At 42.6% G+C, this 21395-nt stretch overlaps 1 protein-coding gene across 9 annotated transcripts; it reads left to right on the top strand.

Moving 5' to 3' along the window:
- Nucleotides 1-181: 181 nt before the first annotated feature.
- On the top strand, nucleotides 182-18875 carry LOC134151460 (scaffold attachment factor B1-like). Of its 9 annotated transcripts, none has more exons than XR_009960857.1 (24): nucleotides 186-543; nucleotides 1393-1480; nucleotides 2202-2266; nucleotides 2354-2632; nucleotides 3792-3854; nucleotides 4450-4477; nucleotides 5447-5945; nucleotides 6362-6408; nucleotides 7150-7250; nucleotides 8406-8555; nucleotides 8657-8757; nucleotides 9672-9817; nucleotides 10433-10521; nucleotides 10917-11053; nucleotides 11657-11950; nucleotides 12484-12621; nucleotides 13339-13378; nucleotides 14140-14261; nucleotides 15033-15145; nucleotides 15337-15403; nucleotides 15615-15763; nucleotides 16050-16131; nucleotides 17914-18080; nucleotides 18275-18875. XR_009960857.1 is itself a non-coding variant. In XM_062595989.1 (22 exons), the coding sequence occupies exons 1-21, from the start codon at nucleotides 355-357 to the stop codon at nucleotides 15739-15741; spliced, it is 2883 nt and encodes a 960-aa protein (XP_062451973.1). In that variant the 5' UTR covers nucleotides 186-354; the 3' UTR covers nucleotides 15742-15763; nucleotides 17914-18875. The 9 variants fall into 9 exon arrangements, 2 of the variants coding, with proteins under 2 accessions (XP_062451975.1, XP_062451973.1); XR_009960855.1 differs by having other exon boundaries at nucleotides 18240-18875; XR_009960856.1 differs by having other exon boundaries at nucleotides 17914-18085.
- Nucleotides 18876-21395: the final 2520 nt, after the last annotated feature.

Genomic DNA, 21395 nt, shown 5'->3' with positions numbered 1-21395 from the left:
GCGCAAAAGGTGTCTACTGCTGCGCCGGCCGGCTCGCGAGCCTCGGCGCGGGCGTCTGCGTCCCGAGGCGGACTGCGGCTGCGTGCTCCCGCAGTGGGGCGTCCAAGGGAGCTTGTCCGCCGGTGCTTCTTCTGTAGCTGTTCCCCGAGTAGTGATGTTCCTGGGCGCATGCGTGTAGCCCTTCAGCCCGAGCCGTCAGCTCAGCGCGCCTGCGGACTGAGGCTCGATTCCTCCCCTCCCCCTCCTCTCTTCAGCGCGTCTCGGTTTCGCCACCATTTTGTGTTGCAACGGCTGCTCCTAGTTGTTGTTTTTATCGTGCCTAGCTCTGTGCGCGCGAGCCGAAAAAACGGCCCCATGGCGGAGAGTCAGTCAGTGGCCGGGCAGGGAGAATCTGTGTCCCTGTGTGGGTCTGGAGCCCCCAGCTCGGAGCCTGAGACCCGGCGGCTGAGCGAGCTGCGCGTGATAGACCTGCGGGCTGAGCTTAGGCGCCGCAATTTGGACAGCGGTGGGAACAAGAGCGTCCTCATGGAGCGGTTGAGGAAGGTGAGTGGGGAGGACGCGCTGGAGCTCGCGGAGCCGAGGCGTTCCCGGTGCCTGCGCGGCCCCGTTGAGGAAAATGGCGCCAAATTTGGGGGGGGGAGGGGGCACGGACAAGGAGGTAATGGGGCGCCGCGGCGGGGCTTGGTTTGTGTGGGCCCTGCGTTTCCAGCCATGCCGTGAGGCCCCTGCCAGCGTTCCCCAGTCTTGCATGGCACAGCGTGCCTGGCGCCGTGTTCAGCCCAGGGAGCTTCAGTCTCCTCCATTACTGTACTTCCTGCTATGCGTTGAGCGCTTGGGTTTCCAGATCTGTGCGCTGTCCGCCAGACTTTCTGCTGTGTACTCCTTCCCTGTGTTTCTAGCTAGTGGCTGTACATTGCATCCTCACCAGAATATTTGGTATATTAACAGCTGTAGGGTTCTTCCATGAGACTGACCCTTTGCTATCGCTTGGAACTTAGGTTCTTCATCTGTCACAACACTGTAGGTATCTATGTGCTGTTGCAAATGCTGTAGGATTGGCTAGCACAAGCTAATTCGTGGTCTGGATATCGTTACTTTACTTACTAAATTTGTGCTCTGTTTTCCTTAAAACTCAGTTGTTTTTCTGCCTGTAGGTTATGCTACTGACCGCTTTCCAGAACTGACTCCAACATGTTACTGTTTCTGCTGTGCTTGATGCTTTGATCTGGTTGTCTTTATATTGCATATTAAAGTTGCTTCTGTGTAGTTCAAAGCAAAAGATTCTTGTTTTAGTATTTTTCTCCCTCTGGTGTCCAACTCCTAACTCAATGGAAATGCACAAATAAAAGTTTTATATCTGTCTTGAGATCTTTTATCTTTTCCCTCTAATAGGCTATTGAGGAGGAAGGGGGGGATCCAGATGAAATTCCAGTGGTTTCAGAAAATATCATCAAGAAAACTCCCAAAAGAAGCAGCAAAGGTACAGGGGAGTTAAAGAGAACTTCCTCATCTTTCTGGCAACTTTTATCTATGAAGCAGAGCTTTGCTTGTTTTCTTTATGTTTGGTTTTCCCTTTGGAAAAATGCTTTGTTTAATTTTGGCACTGTTGCTGAATGTTTTGCACTCCCGAAGCTGCAGTGCGAAGTGTTCCTCTTAGCTCTGAGACTGCCTTCCCTTTTTTATTATAGTGTGCTTGTATTTTTTTGAGGAAAATATATTTGTAAAAGATGACACAATTATTTAGGTCTGTGTTTGAGGAGTTACTATTTGGTGCTGAAACTAGTATATTGTTTTTGGTAATTGGTCACTTACAATGTTATGTGTCAAGCTGATAAATGGAGTGCTGCAGTAAGACCTACCTTTAGATTCTTTGCTGTTGTTGTGTACTGGGAGGTCCCCCTTCCCCCAGTAAACTTCTAGAAAGAAGTGAAAGCTTGAGGTAATAAATTATTGTAGTCTCAACTAAGTCAAATATTCTGGGGTGTACAAAGTGGCACATTTTTAAATCTCATGAAGGATCTTGGACTGCGGCTTGTTTATAACTTGGTCGTTTACCAAACAGAGATGCTACATATACACTGATTGTCAAAAATGAGGAAAAATAGGTATTCCATTCAATTTAGTTATCTAATCTGGGGAAAAGAATTAGAGCTTGAAGGATACATATTTTTGCCTTTTTTCATTCTGACAATCGTTACTAGGACGTAGACCAGAGGAAGAAGGAGTTGAAGACAATGGCCTGGAAGAGGATTCAGGAGATGGACAGGTATGTGAAGCCTTGTTTGAGGTTAAGTATAAGAGTGTTGCATTCAAGTTAAAATGACTATTATACATACTTTTTTTCTTTTTACAGGAGGATATTGAAGCAAGTTTGGATAACTTGCAGGATATTGACATGATGGATATTAGTGTGTTAGATGAAGCTGAAATAGATAATGGCAATGCTGTAGATTGCGGAGAGGATTACAGTGCTGATAATATTCTTGACTCACTGTGTGATAGTAAAGAAAATGCTGATGCAGAAATGAAAGAACTTCCAGATCAGCCTACAAAATATGCTGTAGGTAACTTGGAGGCATCCCCACAATTTTCAGAAATTAAAGAAGAATCAAGAGAAATACCAGTAGTGATGGTATGCATCTCTTACATGTGTGAAATCAGATTTTTTTTCCTTCAAATTAAATAGTAAATAGTACCTAAAGAATAGTTGAAATAATGAGGCTCTACCAGTTCTTATGATCATTGATTTTGTTTGTTTGTTTTTCTTTTACATGTTCATGGAAATGGCATTCTTGATTTTAAAATGTTTAGATGTTGTTTGCATGCCTCGTATGACTATACCAATTAATAGTAATCAAGAAAGCATTGTTTTAGTCATGCTTTGAACTCTGCTTTATGTGATATTTACATTCCCATCTTCATGTCTTTATTTAGGAAGACACTGTGAGGCATACACATGCCATAGTTTTGCTTATTTCACTAACTTCAGCTGAACAGCAGCATACTGGGAGCTGTGTCGTGGGCTTTTTTTTGGGGGGGGGGATTAAGATTGGGTTTTACTATTGTTCAGACTCTGAGAGTGTTTTTGTGTTGGTTTTCTGTGTTTGTCTTGATAATGAATTGCTTTTATGACATTGTCCATCTGTGCTGGAAAAAAAAACTTTTTTTACTATGGTCAAGAGTGTTTTTCTTTTTTCCCGAAACACACAACAAAGCATTTGAAGAAACTTATTCTTACCCTGTCTAACGGGAAATCTGGCTGTTCATTATGTGAGCGTATCGTGTCATCAGTCTGTATTTTTAGGATTCCAGAGTTGTGTGGTTCCTCCCTGCTCCCCCCTCCTTAAATCTGAAAATTGCAGAAATAATCCCTGTGCCCAAGGACATAACCCCCTCAGCCCCGGCCCTTTGGACAGAAATATCCAGCAAGTAGTTCTTTTCAGTGGTAAAATTACTGGAGCCTAGATATTCTCCTACAGTCTTCTTTTTTTCACTAAAGAAAATAGTTACCAGTCACATAGACCTTCTGGGTCTATGTTGTTGCTATAAATAAAATATAAATAGTAATAGAAACTTTGCCATCGGAGTCCATATACCCTTAAAAGTTTCTGAGGGCAGAGCAGCTTGTTCTCATTCAGTCACTGGGGAGTGGAAGAGTTGTGGGGGTAATCAACTTCGTTGGTTGCTTTGGATGTTAGAAAATCATTTTCAATCTTTCAATTTCTTGTTCAGGTTTCATTCAAAATAGCATTCTATAGATAATGAAATGTCTTGTAATTATTTTTTTTAAGGTAGAGGTTGAAGATGCTGGGAGCAGTTCAGATGCTGTTTCATCTGATTTAACTGCTGTAAAGGTAAATTGTCCCTTATTTTATCCTTTATGATCAGAAAAGGATAATGCATATCATGTAAACTGTATGCTGAAACTGTATACTTGTAGGGAGTACAAAGTAATGCATTCTCATTCCTCAAAGATCAGAAATAAATGCCTTTCTAATTTAAGTATGTGAACACAGATACATGGAAGTCCTGTTGAATTTGGGTGTAGAGTTGGGAGTCTTACCTGTTGTGTATACCGGAACAATGTCCTGCATTATATTTTAGCTTCCATTAGATGTGTGGGTGTTCAGTATTGACATAAAACTGATTTTCTAAAGATACCTTTGCTATACTTGCTTGAAAATGACCACCATGTATTCAGCATGTATCTGAATTCAAGAGATCATGAAGTTTTAATATTTGCTGTATAACATTTAAAGTCTTTAAAAAGTAACTGAAGGCTTTCTTAGAAGTAACTTACTTGGCCTTTTCAAGGCTGAAATGGGTTAAATTACAGTAACTCTTCCCCCAAATTCTCATATGACTTTTTTCTTATCTTTTTCATGTCAAAGCTAACATCTTCAATTCTTACGAGGTGGTGATATCTTTCCTCTGTCTTTTTCCCCACAGGAAATTGAAGAACTACCTTTGGAGCCAGGTACTGTTGTGGGTGGTTGTTGTTGTTGTTGTTGTTTTAAACAACAACAAATCCTAGGTTTTGAAACAGTTTCATTCTTCATTTACTCTTTTTTTTTTTTTTTTTTTTTTTTTTTTTTTTTTTTTTTTTTTTTTGGTGTGTGTGTATCCCTGTTTGGTTTTTAAGCACATTACTGTAGTATACGTTGTTGTGGTGGACAGGCCAGGTCATGCAGGGTCATAGAGATTGGAAACCCAGTCATATCACCAGATCTGTGAATAACTGCTGCTTGAGAAGGTGCATTAGATATGATGAAATGGTTGCATAGAACTGTTAATGACAATGGAGTTGAATGAACCTTAAGGATCTAAAGGTTCTGAAAATAAAACAGATCTTGTGATATCACACTGTACTGTAATACTGTAAATACAGAAGTACAGGTAATACAAAGCTTTGATACTGAACAGAAATTAAAGAGTGACTGGTCTTGAGAAGAAGGATTACAGTTTCATCATGGGAATCTTCTACAAATCACATTCGCTTTGTGGACTGCAAACACACTCATGCACCATCAGAAGATGCCCAGTTTTCATGTTGGACTGTCTGCTAAAAGAATTTCACAGAAATTAGGAAATTGAACTTTCAATGCATTGATATATTCAGTTAAGCATCTTGGACTTTGGAAGCTAAATAGAGAAGAAACAGACCTGAACGATTTCATGAAGAATATCAAGGATCAGCCAGAAGGTTTTTGTTAAATCTGTGGGGGCATTTTTCTACCCTGTAACATTTTAGGGTTGATACAGTAGGTTGTCAGACTACAGTTAGCATAGTAGTTTTAACACTGTGTACACTAGGGTTTTCCAATCTCTGTGTAGCTTAGAGGTTCTCTTGGTGTTGGTGTGGCAGCCATGCCAGTTCCACATTTGTGATTGCTGTATTTCCCTGGTGATTAAATCTTGTGCCATTCTATTCCTGTTAAATCCGTAGAAAATGAGAAAATACTCGACATTTTGGGGGAAACTTGTAAATCTGAACTACTTAACGAAGAAACTTCCGAAGTGGAGCAGCCACTTGCACAGGAAGCAAGTAACGTGGTGCCAGGCAAGAGGCTGGCCGGGGAAGAGGACGCTCTTGCTGCCGCTCAGTTGGAGGAAGATGCTTTAGATTTGGACAGCAAATCGGCACAAGCTTTGGCAAGGAAGGAAGCAAAGCGTTTAGTTGTAGCAAAAGGGGAGACAAGTGAACAGACAATAGAGGAAGAGAAACTGGACTCTGAATCTTTAGTAGTAGAGACCCTAAGTGATCAGAGTAGCAAACGATCCCAAGGCCTGGAAGTCTCTAGTGGGGAAACAGCGGAAAAAGGCGCAGGTCCCGAAGCCAAAGATAGCAAAGAAGATGCCAAGAGAACAGAAGACAAAGCTATTTCTGAGGAATCCCCTGCTACTAAAGAGTCCTCAGCCAGTGAGGGCGGTGATCAGAAAAAGAGGTTTGTTTTTTCTCCGTTCTAGACCAGATGCTATCTTTTTTTCATTGGTCATTAAGTGATGCGAATAAGCTGTTTCCTTCAATTGGCCACCAAGACTGATGAAATTGTAGCCTATTCCTAAAGAATCTGTTTTATTTCTCCTTGTACAGATCTTTTGTAAGCACAGAGGGTTTGTTTTCTTTCCTTCCTCAACCTTCAAAGGTTGTTTTCTTAAATTAATTTCTGTCATCTACCAAACAGAAGTTATTGTCTGTTTAAGTATACGAATCCCGTATTTCTTGTCATTCTACAAATTTGCAAAGGTGTCTTTTATTTCAGAACTAGTTTACTGGTAGGTATAAACCTAGTGTATGTGATCTTTTTTTTTTTTTTTTTTGGCTAATATTTGTTTGAATAACATGATCTTTTGTCTCTAGCCCTGTTGAGGATGCAGATACAAAGATAATCTCAAAAGATGAGAAAGGTATGTTTCCAAAAAACAATGTATGTATAGTTGACTTGAAAAAATGTTACTGGGTAAAATCTAGCTATTTTTTTGTGAAGCAGTTATAGTAAGTAAAAATTCAAATGAGTAAATGGAGTAATAGTTTGACTCATTTTTCAGTGCATTGACTTGCGTTTTTTTGGCTTGTGCTTTGGTTGCTTTTGAATTACATAAGCATGTGTGTGTCTTCACTGTAGTAGTCCTACTGAAGTATCCTGCTAGCTTCACAGAGTGGTATAGATGCTAGGAAGACTGGGATTTCTCTGAAAATCTCAAAAGAGGCTAAACTCCATAGATTTATATTCTCTGTGGTGATTCTGGTGAAGATTGTTATTACAGTGAAAGCTCAGTGCTGTTATAATAAAAGCAGATTTTCAAAGCATGAATTAGAAATTTCAGTTCACCTAACTTCTTTGAATCTTTTACTAACTGACAATGTTTTTAAAGTATCCCTTCTGATTTAACATTAACTACTTCGTAATACTCAGCAAAGCGATAGATGTTGTCTTTGCATATTTCAATGTAGATGAAAACCCCTTATGACGCCATACAAATACACATCAGTTATTGAGATCAACAGTTAATTTTTGAAGGCTTAAATGTGTTCTGACTTTAAGGTGTTGCAAGCGGTAGGAGTAAAATTGCATTTATATGGGAGAAAAATAAAGTGAAGTGACTTTGCCTTATTTTTTTAAAAAAATATTTTTCTTTAAATATTAGGCCGCGCAAGTAGTGGTTCTGGCAGAAATTTGTGGGTTAGTGGACTTTCCTCCTCTACTAGAGCTACAGACTTGAAGAACCTTTTCAGCAAATATGGAAAGGTATGTAGTGGATATGTCCATTAACAAACCATTTAGTCAAATTCAAGGGGTAACCTTAAATTTAGCCTTTTGTCTTTTCTAACAAATCAATATCCCAGCAAATCAATAAAGTTCTCTCCTGTGTTCTTTTTAAACTCTGATCTGAAAGCATTATTCTTCATAAAAATGTCGCCTGAAATGCAAGGAAAAATAAAATACAGACTTTATAGAATGACTGCATAGATTCTTCTGAAAATTTGGCAGTTCTTGATGGAACAGTCCGTTAGGTCAGCATCTAGCATGCTATAATTTAATTAATTATTTACCTCTTGGCTGTTCAATAGTAATGCTTTTTGAATATTTCATAGGAATACCACTTGAACCAGAACAGTTTAAGTCTATGAGGACAGACTTCCCTTTGCTCTTTAGTACCAGTAAGATTTTGGGACCAAAAGTTGTGAAAGGAACTGTTTCAGGTGGTTATCTCTCCTTCCGCCTAAGACTTCTCTGAAAATAAGATTAAGTGTTTGTGTCACTACTTGCTTGCTTGTGCACTCTCAGATATTGTTTCCATTGGATGGAAACTGACATATATGTTACGTAAGGAAAGAAAAATTCATGATTTTTTTTTCTCCTGGTTATGTTTCCTCCTTTAGGTAGTTACCTGCTCAGCTTTTCTGAGCATGGTTATGTTGGTTACTTTATCAGCAGAACTATATTTAAATCTTTTCTGTGATCTGATTTCTTTTCACTAAATTCTGCATTTGTTTTATACTTCCTCTTAGAGTACATATGGGGTAATCTTGAACCTTTTCAGCTACAGATGTATTGCTGTTGACTTAAGTATGAACACTATTAGCATCATATTTTGTGAAAGAGTCTTTGTAAGGCACTTCTGGAACACTACTGGCCAAACAGTATAGCGATCAGGTTAAAACTGTGACTTTTCTTTTGCCGCTTGTCAGATGTGCTTAGCAATTTTGTCATCTTAGAATGCTGGCATAATGCTGTGTACCAAGAATGTTTCTCCCTGTTAAAAGTGGATAGGCGCTCTACTGTGTGTTACCAGTAGATAGAACAACTCAAATGGTAAATAAATCATAATGTTTGGCCACAGATCTTCAAACCTAGGTGGGTTGGTATTTTTTCTTTTGTTTTTGTTTTTGTTTTGTTAAGGTGGTTGGTGCAAAAGTAGTGACAAATGCTCGCAGTCCTGGTGCTCGCTGTTATGGCTTTGTTACGATGTCAACATCTGAAGAAGCCACCAAGTGTATTAGTCACCTCCACAGAACAGAGCTGCATGGAAAAATGATTTCTGTGGAAAAGGTAAGTGGTAGCTATCCATGACAGTATACTGAAAATAAAAGTGTGCAAGTTTAATGTCTGTCTTCTATTACAAAAAATATTTTTGGCTAACAACATTCTAGGCAAAAAATGAACCAGCTGGGAAAAAGCCTTCAGACAAAAAGGAAGGTGAAACAAGGAAGGAAAAAGACAGACACCATTCTGCAGATTCCAAGTCTGAGAAGTAATGTGATTTTGCTATTTTTCTTTGTTTAAAGACCACTCATGTGAAATATGACTGTGACAAAAGCAAACAGTGCGTGTAATAGGTCTTCGATTTGCTGCTTCATAGTGCATCTAAAGTAAGAGTAATACTGGAAAAAATTAAATTAATGTTCTATAGTACTAAGTGGTGCCTTCTTAATGGGTCCTCTATTCAAAAATTCAGAGCTTTGTGGGGTTCAGTATCAAAACTTGTAAGTTATATCAGGAGATACCTGATTTTTTTTTTTTTTTTTTTTTTTTTTTTTTGATAGATTAGTGTGTCTTTCTGGATTGTTCATCCTCTAATTTGATACTGACATTGTCAGCTCTGTTAACTGAAATCTTTCCAGTAATTGGCTTATCTTGTTGTATGGTTGTTTGCATAGTTGTATCTTTATATTTTAGTATTTGTTCTCTCACATGACCTGTTACTTTTAAAAGAGGAGTTCTGCCTTACTACTTTTTCTTTCCTTGTAAAATTGTGAAAGATCTGTCAAAGGAGATGTTTTGACTGGCTGGCCTGCTTGCATGAGGTGTTTAAGGTATTTGTTTATAAACCCTGCTCTTTTGGTGGAGCTCAGCCTCTATCTGGGTGGCCTCATCTCCCAGTGCTAAGCATAAACTTTATAGAGCAGAAAACTTCATTTCTGGCACACTCAAACTCTCCTAATACTTAGGAGGATCATATGTTGTTTCTCATTTTCAGACTGCTTTAGCTTAGTATTGGTTGCTTCTCTTAAACATAACTGTGTACAAGTTTGTATTGGTTTCAGCTCAGCAGGGCGGAAGATGTTTGGAGTATTTGGGGGGTTGTCTAGTTTGGAATGGTTGTCTTGGTCAAAAAGAGTGGTTATATGCTCTGTTAGCCTCTAGTAAAGCAAAGTTTACCTATAGGTCTACTGGCATTAAAAAGGAGGAGAAGATGGACAAAAAGGATGATGCTAAGAAACTAGAGAAAGATGGAAAAGATGAAAAAGAAGGAAAAGAAAAGGATGAACAGAGAACTGGATCCTCTGATCGATCTAGGGCAAGCAAATCAGGTAACTTTAACTACTCTTCAAAAAGGCAAAGATGTTTTCAAGGATACTTTAAAAAAAAGAAACATATAAAAATATATATGGTGAAGGGTTTTTTTTCTTTTTTTTGTAGTCCAAAAAATCCATCAACTAAGTAGGAAAAAGAAGAACAACAAGCTTAAGCATTCATGTTTGTGGTTGTTTACAAAACTTCAACCTCTGTGAGATTTGATGTGTTCTTATTAAAGATGGTTCATAATTCAGAAAAAGACTAAGAAGTGTACTTCTTAATACTTAAGTGTTTCCAATTAACAAAAATCTGCAACAGAAAAAAACTTGATGACTTCCTCCCCACCCCTCAACATAGAATGCTAGTAACTTAACAAAAGTGTTGTAATTACTAGACTTCACCTATTCTGTAAGGCAGTCTGAATTCTGTAAAACCTTATCACTGGGCTTAGAACTGATGAAAGTGATGTGTGTGTGTGTATGTTTTGTTTTTTAATGGTGACAAAAGTATTTATTATGCAGGCACAAGAGTTGCTTGAATTTACTTTTTTAATTGTCATACTCTTCAGAAAGCACTGCTTTAAATGTCTGATGTATTATCATTTATGCTTGTGTCTTTTTTTTATATAGCAAGCCGAGGAACTGAAAGGACAGTAGTAATGGATAAATCAAAAGGAGAGCCAGTTATCAGTGTGAAAACATCTACATCAAAAGAGAGGGTAGGCACAACTTTCAAAGGTTAAGTAAAACAGATTTGAAAGGTCTTTTTTGGTCACTGCTGCCCTAGTCAAAGAAGTGTATGGTCGTAATATGAAAATGATGTTCAGACAGTATGTTTCCCTGAATGTGGCGACCAGAGGCCTTTAAAGCAGTATATCATTTGCCTCTAGTGCGTGTCAGATCCTGTGCCCCTAATGTTTATATATTCAAACTCTTAAAGTTCTAGCCAAATTATAGGTACTTCTTCCTAACTGTTTTGCACAATTCAAACATTATTTGCCTCTTGGAAGGTATGATAGTCTGTTTTATTCAGGTGGGCATCAGGCGGGTGTTTTACCTAGGAATTCCAGCTAAGTGTGCTGCATTTAGCTAGTGCATTGTTTTGCTTTAACAGAGTACGAAAAGCCAGGATCGCAAATCTGAGAGCAAAGAGAAGCAAGATATTTTATCGTTTGATAAAATCAAAGAACAACGAGAACGTGAACGTCAGAGGCAAAGAGAGCGAGAAATCAGAGAAACAGAAAGACGTCGGTGAGTCTTCTCTTTTTGCTCTAATCTTTGAATGGCATTTTTGAACAGGCTTCAACTTAGTGTAGTGCTGACCGTTCTCCATCATTAGTATTTCAGGTTGATTTGGTACTAAACTACGGATAGAATGGACACAGTACCAAATTATGAAGATTTTTACAAGTGAAATCATAGTCTTCTCTAAATCTATGCTTTTAAGCAGACTCCTGCTGAATAAAAGCTTTTGTAGGCACTTTCCGATCTTATGTTCCACTCTTCTAAAGCAGATTTGAGTTTTCATAATACTTAATTGCTATTGGAAATTCAAAAATACTTTTTATTTGTTCTGTTTTCTGAGGAGTACATACAGGACGCTGCATTCTGAGAAAGCCTTATCAGGGTGAGCTTTTACAGAGTTACAGTTTACTTATGCAGAATGCTTACCTCTTTTTTTTTTTAATTGTTCTGAGTGGCTGTGATTTAGTTGAGAAAAGACCATTCAGGTGAAGCAGGTAGTGGGAATAACCTGGAAATCTTGTTTAGTGCTGGGAGGGTGAGGGGGACAGGATGAAATGGGGGACTGGTCTTAAGACACTAACTCAAAAAGAAAATACCTATTTCAATTAGAGAGAGAGAGAGGCGAGAGCGAGAGCAGCGCCTTCAAGCCATTCATGAACGGGATGAAAGGCAGAGGCTCCAGAGAGAACGTGAGCGACTTGAATTTCAACGGCAGCGTCTTGACAGAGAGCGCTTGGAGAGAGAGCGCTTGGAGAGAGAGAGAATACACATAGAGCAGGAAAGAAGAAGAGAACAGGAACGCATCCAGCGAGAGAGGGAAGAGCTGAGACGTCAGCAAGAACAGCTACGTTATGAACAAGAACGACGATCTGCGATGAGAAGGCCTTATGATCCTGATGGCAGGTAATAATTGCAATGAGATTTCAACTCTTTGGCTACATCCTGTTACAGGCTCTAGAATAGTTTTCTATGTAGTTTGCAAGTACTTTCACTAAAATAGTTGGAGTTCACAACTGAAAGCTTATTCACATGTTACTGTTAACACTTCAATATTGATTTTTAGAAAGAGCAAATGTTGTACTTACCTACCCTTAAGCACAGTTTTATCCCAGTGGGTTTGAAAAAATGAGAAACTGTTTCCCAAAGAGGAATTTCTGAGAACAGAAATTGTGGATGTGAACTCTAAAGCAGGGATGCTGGCAGGAACAGGTTCACTTCTCATGTCAACATATGCTGAGATTAACCTTTTTTTATGGTGGTGTTACAACTAGCTGCTTTTCTGAAAGTGAAATGAAATAACAGTTTAACACTCCTGGAACTTCAATCATAAACCAAAAATAAGTATTTGAAAAATCAGATTGAATGAGGCCTGATTTCAAGAGAGTAAGAAAGGAAGGTTGTTGGGAGCTTTCTACTAATGATATCTTTTATTGCAGGCGAGATGACCCATACTGGCCAGAGGCAAAGCGAATGGCAATGGATGATAGATACCATTCTGAATTTAATCGTCAAGATCGCTTTCATGACTTTGACCACAGGGATCGTGGTAGATACCAAGATCATTCTTTGGACAGGTCAGTAAGGTGGTGTTTTTTATTTGTATCCCTTTAATGAAATTTGATATCCTTTATGGTTTACTATTAGTTTGAACAGTGCCAAAACCCCCCAAAACAGGCCATGTGTGTTTCTTGAATCTAATTTTACACCAATTTGCAAACCTTTTTTTCCATCACTTAATGGACATATCAAAAAGGTTGCATAAAGGTTATAAGCCAAGTCCTCTAGTAGTCCGCCGTTACACTGAGGGCAATCCTGCAGATTCTCTCAAGACAGCAGGTGCAGAAGTCTGGTTTCCAAATCCCAGTTAATTAGCCTAAGATCTAGAAGTTTCCTTCTGCCTCAAAAATCTACCTATGCACATCTTTGCAAGGTAGCTTACACTTACTTTAGTTCCACAGACTTGCTTGTAGCTTGCTTCTGATGCTGGTAGGTTAACTTAATATCCTTCCTTGTTACCAAGCCTGGTATGATGCTATGCCTTGAGTACCTGACCACGCCTCAATGGCATTCACTTAGCCATGTTACAAAAACTTACGCTATTTTGGCCTCTTCATATGCTAGGTTGTAGAAACTAAAAATCTTTTTGAAAGCCTCCTGCTGAATAAACATTGCTTTTTCTCAGATTTACAAACTAATGAAGATAAATTTCAATGTGCTACTTGATACAAACACTGTTATTGTTGCAATTGCTGCATTTGAGTGAACTTCTCTTTTTTTTCTTTTTTTTTCAGAAGAGATGGTTCAAGAGGAATACCAGATCGAGATGGGCAGGTGGGTCATATTGAGATGCTAGCTTCAACTAAAACAAGCAAGCGATGAAACACTCCCTATCCACCCATCTAGCATGTATGCCATCTGCTTCTTAAATCCAACTGATTTGGCATGTTAGATATGCAGAGCGTAAGTTAGAAGCTCACTAGGGCAGTAGCCACAGATCAGCAAAGAAAATTTTGAGTGATCAGAGCTAGAGTATGGAGTTGAGCCAGTAGGTAGTGATAAAAGTTTTCTGGTTAACTCTTAAGTGTTTTTAATGTACATAAGAGGTGGTCACTGTAGCTCTGTTTCCATAGCTGGCGAGATACCCGTTATCTAATAGATATCTAAACTGTATATAGAAAATAAATGGTGACATAATACAATAGGTAAATGACTGCAAAAGATGATGTATGATTACTGCAGCGGTATACTTTCTGAACAAAGGAAGGAAGTAGGCAAATCTTTTTTTATTTTTCTAAAATGAAAAGCCTAGTGCCAGAAAAGAAGCCTTTAAAGTATAGGAGGGAGAAATTGGAGCAGAATTTGTGAAACTAATGCGAAATTTTTGAAACTGTCTGTAAAGTTAACACCCAAAATGAACCACAGGCAGCAGCAACGGAACCAGTGAAGAATGAGATGGCTACTGTTTTATTTTCTGACAGCTTATAAAATTGTGATCTCTTAGAGGAGCTGGATAAAGCTTTGCTATCCTTATATTAAAAAAAAAAAAGGCTTGTGCTGATTCGTAGCATAACTGTATACTATTTGCCTTCCAGCATTACCCAGATGAACGCCATGGAGGGCCTGATCGTCATTCCCGGGACTCCCGAGATGGTTGGAGTGGCTATGGGTCTGACAGAAGAATGACTGAAGGGAGAGGGATGCCTCCGCAATCCCGGTTAGTGCATGTGAAGCAAAGGAAGTAATTTGTTCGTTCTTAAAATGTTTACGCTCAGTGAACCTTCAAAGGGTGATGGTGGAAGCAGTTTCACAAGTGTGAATCCTCTCTCCAGATAATTTCTTCGAGGGTCTAATCTCCTGGATGAGCAAGGAATTTAACACATGTAGCTCCCCTGTGCATCAAGAGAATGGAGTGGTGTTAGTGAGTAAAGAGGTGCTACTCTGGTAGCTCTGCTGCTAACTGTGGTTCTCTTGCAAATGCTTCAGTTTTCTGCAAATGAGATCCAGTCCCATACTGGGTGCTCCAGTAATGCCAACAGAAGTCTTAATTTGTGGCTAGCAATCAGATTTTAGGGAAATAGTCAGAATCTCTGACAGTGAAGGTGGGGAAATGAGACTATTCTGGAATCTTATTTTTTTCTTTAAGCTGGATAATCAAGCTAAGTGTATTCCAGATATATAATGTTTAGTTATCACTCTCAGATGGAGAGATGGCATTCCATTAATTCTTCGTTGCTTAAATGTTTCAGCATGTTGTGATACTAACTGTGCCCCTGTAGATCAGAAAAAGATGAGATATATTGTATAAAGGACACTTCAGCAAGTTTCTTTTTGTCCCGCTTTGAACAGTTTTTATTGTAATGATGGGGTGGATACAGCTTGATAAATAATTGAATACACATCTGTATGGGGTATGGTATTTGACTTTACCCTATGCTATTAAATTGATAAGGGATACACCTAGAAGATTTTCTTTTATTTTTTTAAGAGATGGACGTGACTGGGGAGATCATGGTCGAAAGTTAGAGGGGCATCAAGATCGTTCATGGCAGGGAAGTGTGGATGGAGGAATGATGGGACGGGATCATGAGAGATGGCAAGGTACACTTGCTGCTTACCAGTGTGATCGTGGTGTTTTTTTTTTTTTTTTCCTATGAATTTCTGCTGTTGAACTTCTAGTGGTATAGTGGTAGTTAATTTCTACAGAGCTTTAACAGCATTACAAAGAAAGCAAATACAATTATAGGTTCAAGGTGGCTTTTTTTAATAGGATTTTTTTTTTTTTTAATCAGGTGGTGATAGAAGCATGCCTGGTCAGTCAGGACCAGGCCATGTGATGAATCGAGGAGGGATGTCAGGGTAAGCTTTGTCAGAGTGCTCAAGTGCTCATGGATGCTTTTATAATAGCTAACTTACCTGAATAAAGGAAGAAATTGCTTTGTCATTTTTGCAAAATAATACTTTCAGCTTCTACAACTATGAATTTGCTAGTAGAAAAAAATAATCAAACATATTTTGTCAGAGCAGTATGTTCTTGGCAATTCTCAATTTGTTTGCTCTTGTTTTTAAGGCGTGGAGGCTTCACACAAGGTGGAAACCAGAGCCAGATAATGCAGAGTAGTGGAATACAAGGAGGATTTGCAGGACAGGATCGACCGAACAGACTGACTGATCCCCGTTTTACCCGCCGCTACTGAAAGCACTATCTATCATATATATGTGTGTGTGTGTGTGTGTGTATTTTTTTTTCAGTGCAAGATGACAATGGTGGTGAATTTTATTAGCCAAGGTCACCTTGAATTTATGATTATAAAAAGCAAAACTGCTGCCATATTGTAGCCAAATACTACGTCAATGCAATTGTGTTTTTTTTTTTTTTTTTTTTTTTTTTTTTTTGGTAATAGGTGTGTTTTGGTCAAACATCAAAGTTTCTGTTAATGAAACATTCCATTTTTCCAAAATAATAAAACCAGTTTACAGCTAACATTATTTCTTATTTTCATAGTCTTTGGTGCTGTACTTCATAAGATGGGCTTAAATACAGTGAAGGGAAGACACAGTCTGCTTTCAACACCATCAGTTTCTAAGTAATGCAATGTATCTATGACAGCAGGAGTGGGTGGGTGTAGCATTACCAGCATTTGAGACAGAGGTGGCATTCATGCATTTTATAATATACTTTACATGTAGTTCACTTCCAGGGGTCATTTATGTGCTTTAACTAGTTGCTTTGTGTTCTTTTCACTAATCCTTGTGGTTATTTTGTGCTCAGTAAAGTGCCTGAAGACACGGCACATGGAGCACTTGGACCACTCTGGGAGGTGTGTGCGTGGTGGGGGGCAGCGCTCTGTGTGTGTGTGCTGTTGAGGATTAGGGTCGGGTTAGGGTTATCATTGGGTTAGGGGTTTCGGTTACAGTGAGGGTTTGAGTTAGAGTTGAGAGAATGAGAAAGCCTGTGGGCGCTGTTGTTAGGAATGTGGATAGAGGTTGCCAAGAGAAGGCATTTGCTGCCGGGAGAGCTGTCCTGTGAGGAGTTTCTGGTGTGTGCCAGAGCTGGGGGCCTATGTGGCATGCTTGGCGTGCCAGATCTTGGAGGGATATGGTTAGTATCAAGGGAAGGAGAAAAGCTGGAGGCGCCATTGGCGTGGGTGTGCGAAGTGGTTGCCCAAAGCGGGTGTTTGCAGCCAAGAGAGCTAAGCTGCGAGGAGTTTGTTGTGCGTGCCAGAGACAGGCTTCTGTTTCCCAGGCTGGCCTGCCAAAGATCTTCCGGGTAGGGTTAGGACGAAGAGAAGGAGATAAGCTGGAGGCACTCTTGGCATTGGCGTGGCTAGGGACTGTGCAGAGAAGTCATTAGGGTTAGGTTAGGGTTTAGGGTTCGGGTAGGGTTAGGGATTAGGGATTAGGGTTGGGTTAGGGTTAGAGGGTTAGGGTTAGGGGTTAGGTTAGGGTTTAGGGTTAGGGTTAGAGCCATTTAGGGTTAGGGTTAGGGCTATAGGTTAGGGTTAAGGGTTAGGTTAGGGTTAGGGTTAGAAAGGTTAGGGGTTAGGGTTTAGGGGTTAGGGTTAGGGTCGGTTAGGGTTGGGTTAGGGCTAGGGCTAGGGTTAGGGTTTAGGGCTAGGGTTAGGGCCATTTGGGGTTAGGGCCATTTAGGGTTAGGGGTTGGGGTTAGGGTTAGGGGGTTAGGGTTAGAGGGTTAGGGTTTAGGGTTAGGGTTAGGGTTTAGGGTTAGGATTGAGAGAACGAGAAAGGCAGCGCGCGCCATTGTTATGAATGTGGATAGAGGGTGCCCAAAGAAGGTGTTGGCAGCCAAGAGAGCTGAGCTGTAAAAGGGGACATCTTGAAGAGAAGTGGCTACAGGTAGCGAACCAGCTATTTGGTCATCACCTATGAGGCAAGCATCTGAGCGTAAGAGGAATCTGGGAGCTGAATCGAAAAGGTGATAGGTCGGAAACAGAGACAGGCACATCAAGTGCTTTCCTTCTTCCGTGTAGTGAAAGACCGAGGGAATTGTTGGTTAAGCGGGTGCGTGCGAAGGTTTGAGAAAGGGTACAGGACAGTAACGATAGTACTGAAGCAGGATAAAAACAAGGCTTCATGGAAGATGGCGTAGGTAAGCATTAGGTGATGTGCCTGCCTGTCTAATAACCTAGCCCTAATTGCTGTACGGAATGTTTCCAAACAGTTTACCCTGTAACGTATGATGTAAAGTGCTGTATTGAGACCTTTCCTTTAAGAAAGGAGGGGAGAGGAGAAGAAAAAAAAAAGTATAAAAAGGGGGAAGAACACGGGAAAGAGAAAAAAAGAACATGCGTAAATGCTTTCGTTGCCTTTCATTGAGAGTAAAATGCCAGCTTCTCTCTTTGTTACAGAGCTAGAACCAACGATAGTAAATGCTGACGGAGAGGAAAGCTGGACAAGCGGTCTTTTTGTGATTAATACCTAAGGGACGAAGTGAATGAAACGAGGAAGCAAAAACGCAGTAGACCCCTGATATCCCCAGCAACTGCTGCAGAAGGAGGTGTTCTGCCATGGGCAAGTAAGGTGACTGTTGGTAACGACTGTTTGTTATTTCGGCCTCCCAGAGGCAGTACTGAAGGCTAAGCAACCCTTTCCTGCCCTGTGGATATCGTTAACTGCATCCACCTTAGTTTTGCTTTGGCTGTTTGTGTTTTGTCTTGTTATCCTACGTGTGCAGATAGAAAGGGAAGGATACAATACTTACACTTTCAGACGAATTGCCACGGCTGAAGTTGAAGAGACCAGAAAAACGTAAGCAAGCTGAGGTGCGAAAACCACGTGGAACCAGCCAAGAGCCGTCTCCGTCTCCCGCAAACAAAAGCCCGTCCTTCCTGACTAGGAAGGCTCACTGTTAGTAGCGATCGAAATAATAGGTCACAGACGTATAACGAAGGTCTGTCCGCCTTACAGCAAGTATGCTACATACGTGTGTTTCTGTGCGTGTGACTTCACATGTTTGTGAAAGATCCTAGTTTAAAAGCTATGAGACTGCAAATTATTATCTTAGGGGAATGATACTGAAGTGGCCAAAGTTTCTGAAGAAGGAGAGGGAGAAAGAGAGAGAGGGAGAAAGTGCACGAACTGTAAAATTAGGGATGGTTTTCAGAGATGGTTTTACCTGCCGCCTCGGGGGCTGCGGTGGGAGCTGACCCTTCCCCGACGGACGGACGGTCGGACAGACGGACGCTGGCGTGGCGATGACTCTTCAGGTGTCACGGGGTAAGGGGAAGCGTGCCGGCACCGAGCTCCATGGCAGGCTCGCTCCAAGGTGGTGTTTCTGCCCAGTAAAACAATAAACAGCCGCTTTATTCTTTGCGGTCGTGTCTGTGGTTCCGGACGCCCCCCTGCCTGAAGATGACGCCCAGGGGAGAAGGTTACACATTGTGCGCACGGGGCCGGGAGCTGGTGCCTGAGCCCCTTGCGCTTTGGAGTGCCTGCGGTTCCGAGGGGACTCGGTGCTGTTCCCGGGGCTATGGGGAGTTGCTGTTGCGTGGCCTGGACCCTCAGGACTCTTGGGGGTGGTTTCCATCGTCGTGGGGGCAGCCGGGGCCCCCCCTCCAGGGCTGTGTGAGGGCACCGGCCTGCTCCCTGGCCTGTCTGGGGCCGGGGCCCACGTGCCCGGAGCTGGGAGAGCTGCGGGCGTCCGCGGGGCCGCGGAGAGCCTGCAGGCGCCGGTGCCGTCACAGAATCACAGAACGGGTAAGGTTGGAAGGGACCTCTGGGGATCGCCTAGTCCAACCTCCCTGCTCAAGCAGGGTCACCTAGAGCACATTAGACAGGATCGCACCCAGGCGGGTTTTGAATATCTCCAGAGAAGGAGACTCCGCCACCTCTCTGGGCAACCCGTTCCAGTGCTCCGTCACTCTCACGGGAAAGAAATCCTTCCTCGCATTCGGGCGCAACTTCCTGTGGTTCGGCTTGTGCCCGTTGCCTCTAGTCCTTTCGCGTGGGAGAACTGGAAAGAGTTTAGCCCCATCCCCTTGCCACCCTGCCTTCAGATACTGATAGATTTTGGTAAGATCCTCCCTCAGTCTTCCCCAGGCTAAGAGCCTCTTGTCGAGGCTAAGTCAGCCGCGCTGAGCCCTGCGACGTGCCTTACGGCCCCTTCGGTGTGCCCCGAGGCCCTTTGTCTGTGTTTTGGTTTGCCCTGGAGCCCTGCGTTTGCCCTCTGATGCCCTCAGGAGCCTTCAGTTCACATTTTGGCTCTCCCCCACGGCCGCCATGCGCCTCGGAGCCCTGCGCTCGCTCTGCAGCGCACGACAAAGTTCTCTGTTTTGTTGCAGAGCTTTCTGGGTGTGCCCCAGGGCCCTCCTTTTGCCTTTTGGTGCTCCCAGAATCACCCTGTTTGCTCTGTCTTTGCATTGTAATATACATACATACATACATAAAATGTGTGTGTGGGGGTATACACACACACACATCCCGTTTGTTGCACCTGCAGCTCTCAATTTGTTTCCTTGTGCCCTGAACGTCCCCTTTTGCTCCCTGTGCACTCCAGGGCTCTCCCTTGAGCTTTCAGGAAGCTGCTCTCAGAAGCCGGGGGGGGGCCTCTGCTGCCCTGGCAGTCCCAGCTTTCCCTGATGGCCTGCAGCTGTGGGCACTGTGGCTGGGACAAGTCCCAGGTGGGGCCTGTTTGGCTGATTGCAAGGGTAGGAAGTGGATACATGCTGTGAGCTGGGTCTGCATTTGGAAGTTCATGTCAGTGTTGGTCCAGGACAATGGAGCTGCTGCCACACACTGCCTGCTGGGACTAGAATGTTGGCTGCACTGCAGAGGAGGTGAGCAGGGCTGAGGGGGGGCTGGCCTACGGGTCATGCACGTGCCGCCGGTCTTAGCGGATGGGAGCGTCCTGGGCGATGGAGCAGAACTGAGGTGGACCGTGCTGGGGCAAAGTGTACTGGGGGTGGGGAGGGGCCATGTATTGGGACAGTGGGAGGCAAGGACAGGGTGGGGAAGAGCTGTGCATCAGGGTCATAGAGGGTGGGCAGGAAGGTGGTGAGCTGGGGCTGGAGGGGGAAAGATGAATGGATTGCATCAGGGCTGTGGTGGGGTTTAGTGCACATCAGATTAGTGGGGGGGGGTGTCCAGGGTCAGATTGGGACTGTGTCCTGGAGGGGTAGAAGGGATCCCAGGGGAAGCACTGTGGAGGATCACATGGGCCTGGGCAGTGTGGGAGCTGACTCGGGGCTACTCGAGAGGGTGTTGGGGAGCCCCAGGCCTGTGCTGGAGATTGCAAGGCTGCAGTCTGGGCTGTGTGGTGGTTTCTGGCTCTCGAGAGCGAGGGGGGAGCAGAGAAGGGGCAGGCCAGGACAGAAGTGCCGTAGGTGCAGACACCACCGAGTGCTGCAGCCCCCCCCCGCCCCCCTCCCCCCAGCATGCCGGAAACAGGAGCGGTAGTCTTCCGGCACTGGGCTTCCGGGCGGACATGTTGTTTTGCGTGGCATGCCGGGAGCAGTAGGCTTCCGGCACCGTGCTTCCGGGAGGCCTTTTTTTTTTTCCCCCCTTTTTTGCGCGCGCGGTATGCCGGGAGCACTAGTCCACCTGAATCTGACTTCCGGTCGGCTATTTCAGTGTGCAGCGGATGCCGGGAGATCTAATCTTCCTGTCGGCCATATTGTTTTGCTCTGCATGCCGGTAGATGTAGTCTTCCGGCAGAGAGTTTCCGGGGAGCCATTTTAGCCTGCCGCGCATGCCAGGATCTGTAGTCTTTCGGCACCAGGTTTCCGGAAGGGCATTTTCATATGCTGCGCATGGTAGGAGGTGTAGTCTTTCGGTACCGGGCTTTTGGGAGGCCATTTTTGTCCGCAGCGCATGCTAGGAGTTGTAGTCTTGT

This window comes from Rhea pennata, chromosome 27 (genome assembly GCF_028389875.1).
Source record: "Rhea pennata isolate bPtePen1 chromosome 27, bPtePen1.pri, whole genome shotgun sequence".
Taxonomy (NCBI): domain Eukaryota; kingdom Metazoa; phylum Chordata; class Aves; order Rheiformes; family Rheidae; genus Rhea; species Rhea pennata.
Note: the sequence above shows the minus strand (reverse complement) of the source record. Positions and strands in the feature narration are given on the sequence as shown.

Coding starts and splice junctions, on each gene's coding strand:
- LOC134151460 (XM_062595989.1), top strand. CDS start 355: ATGGCGGAGAGTCAGTCAGTGGCCGGGCAGGGAGAATCTGTGTCCCTG. Junction 2,267..2,353: donor AGGATTCAGGAGATGGACAG/GTATGTGAAGCC, acceptor TTCTTTTTACAG/GAGGATATTGAAGCAAGTTT. Junction 6,409..7,149: donor AATCTCAAAAGATGAGAAAG/GTATGTTTCCAA, acceptor TTTAAATATTAG/GCCGCGCAAGTAGTGGTTCT.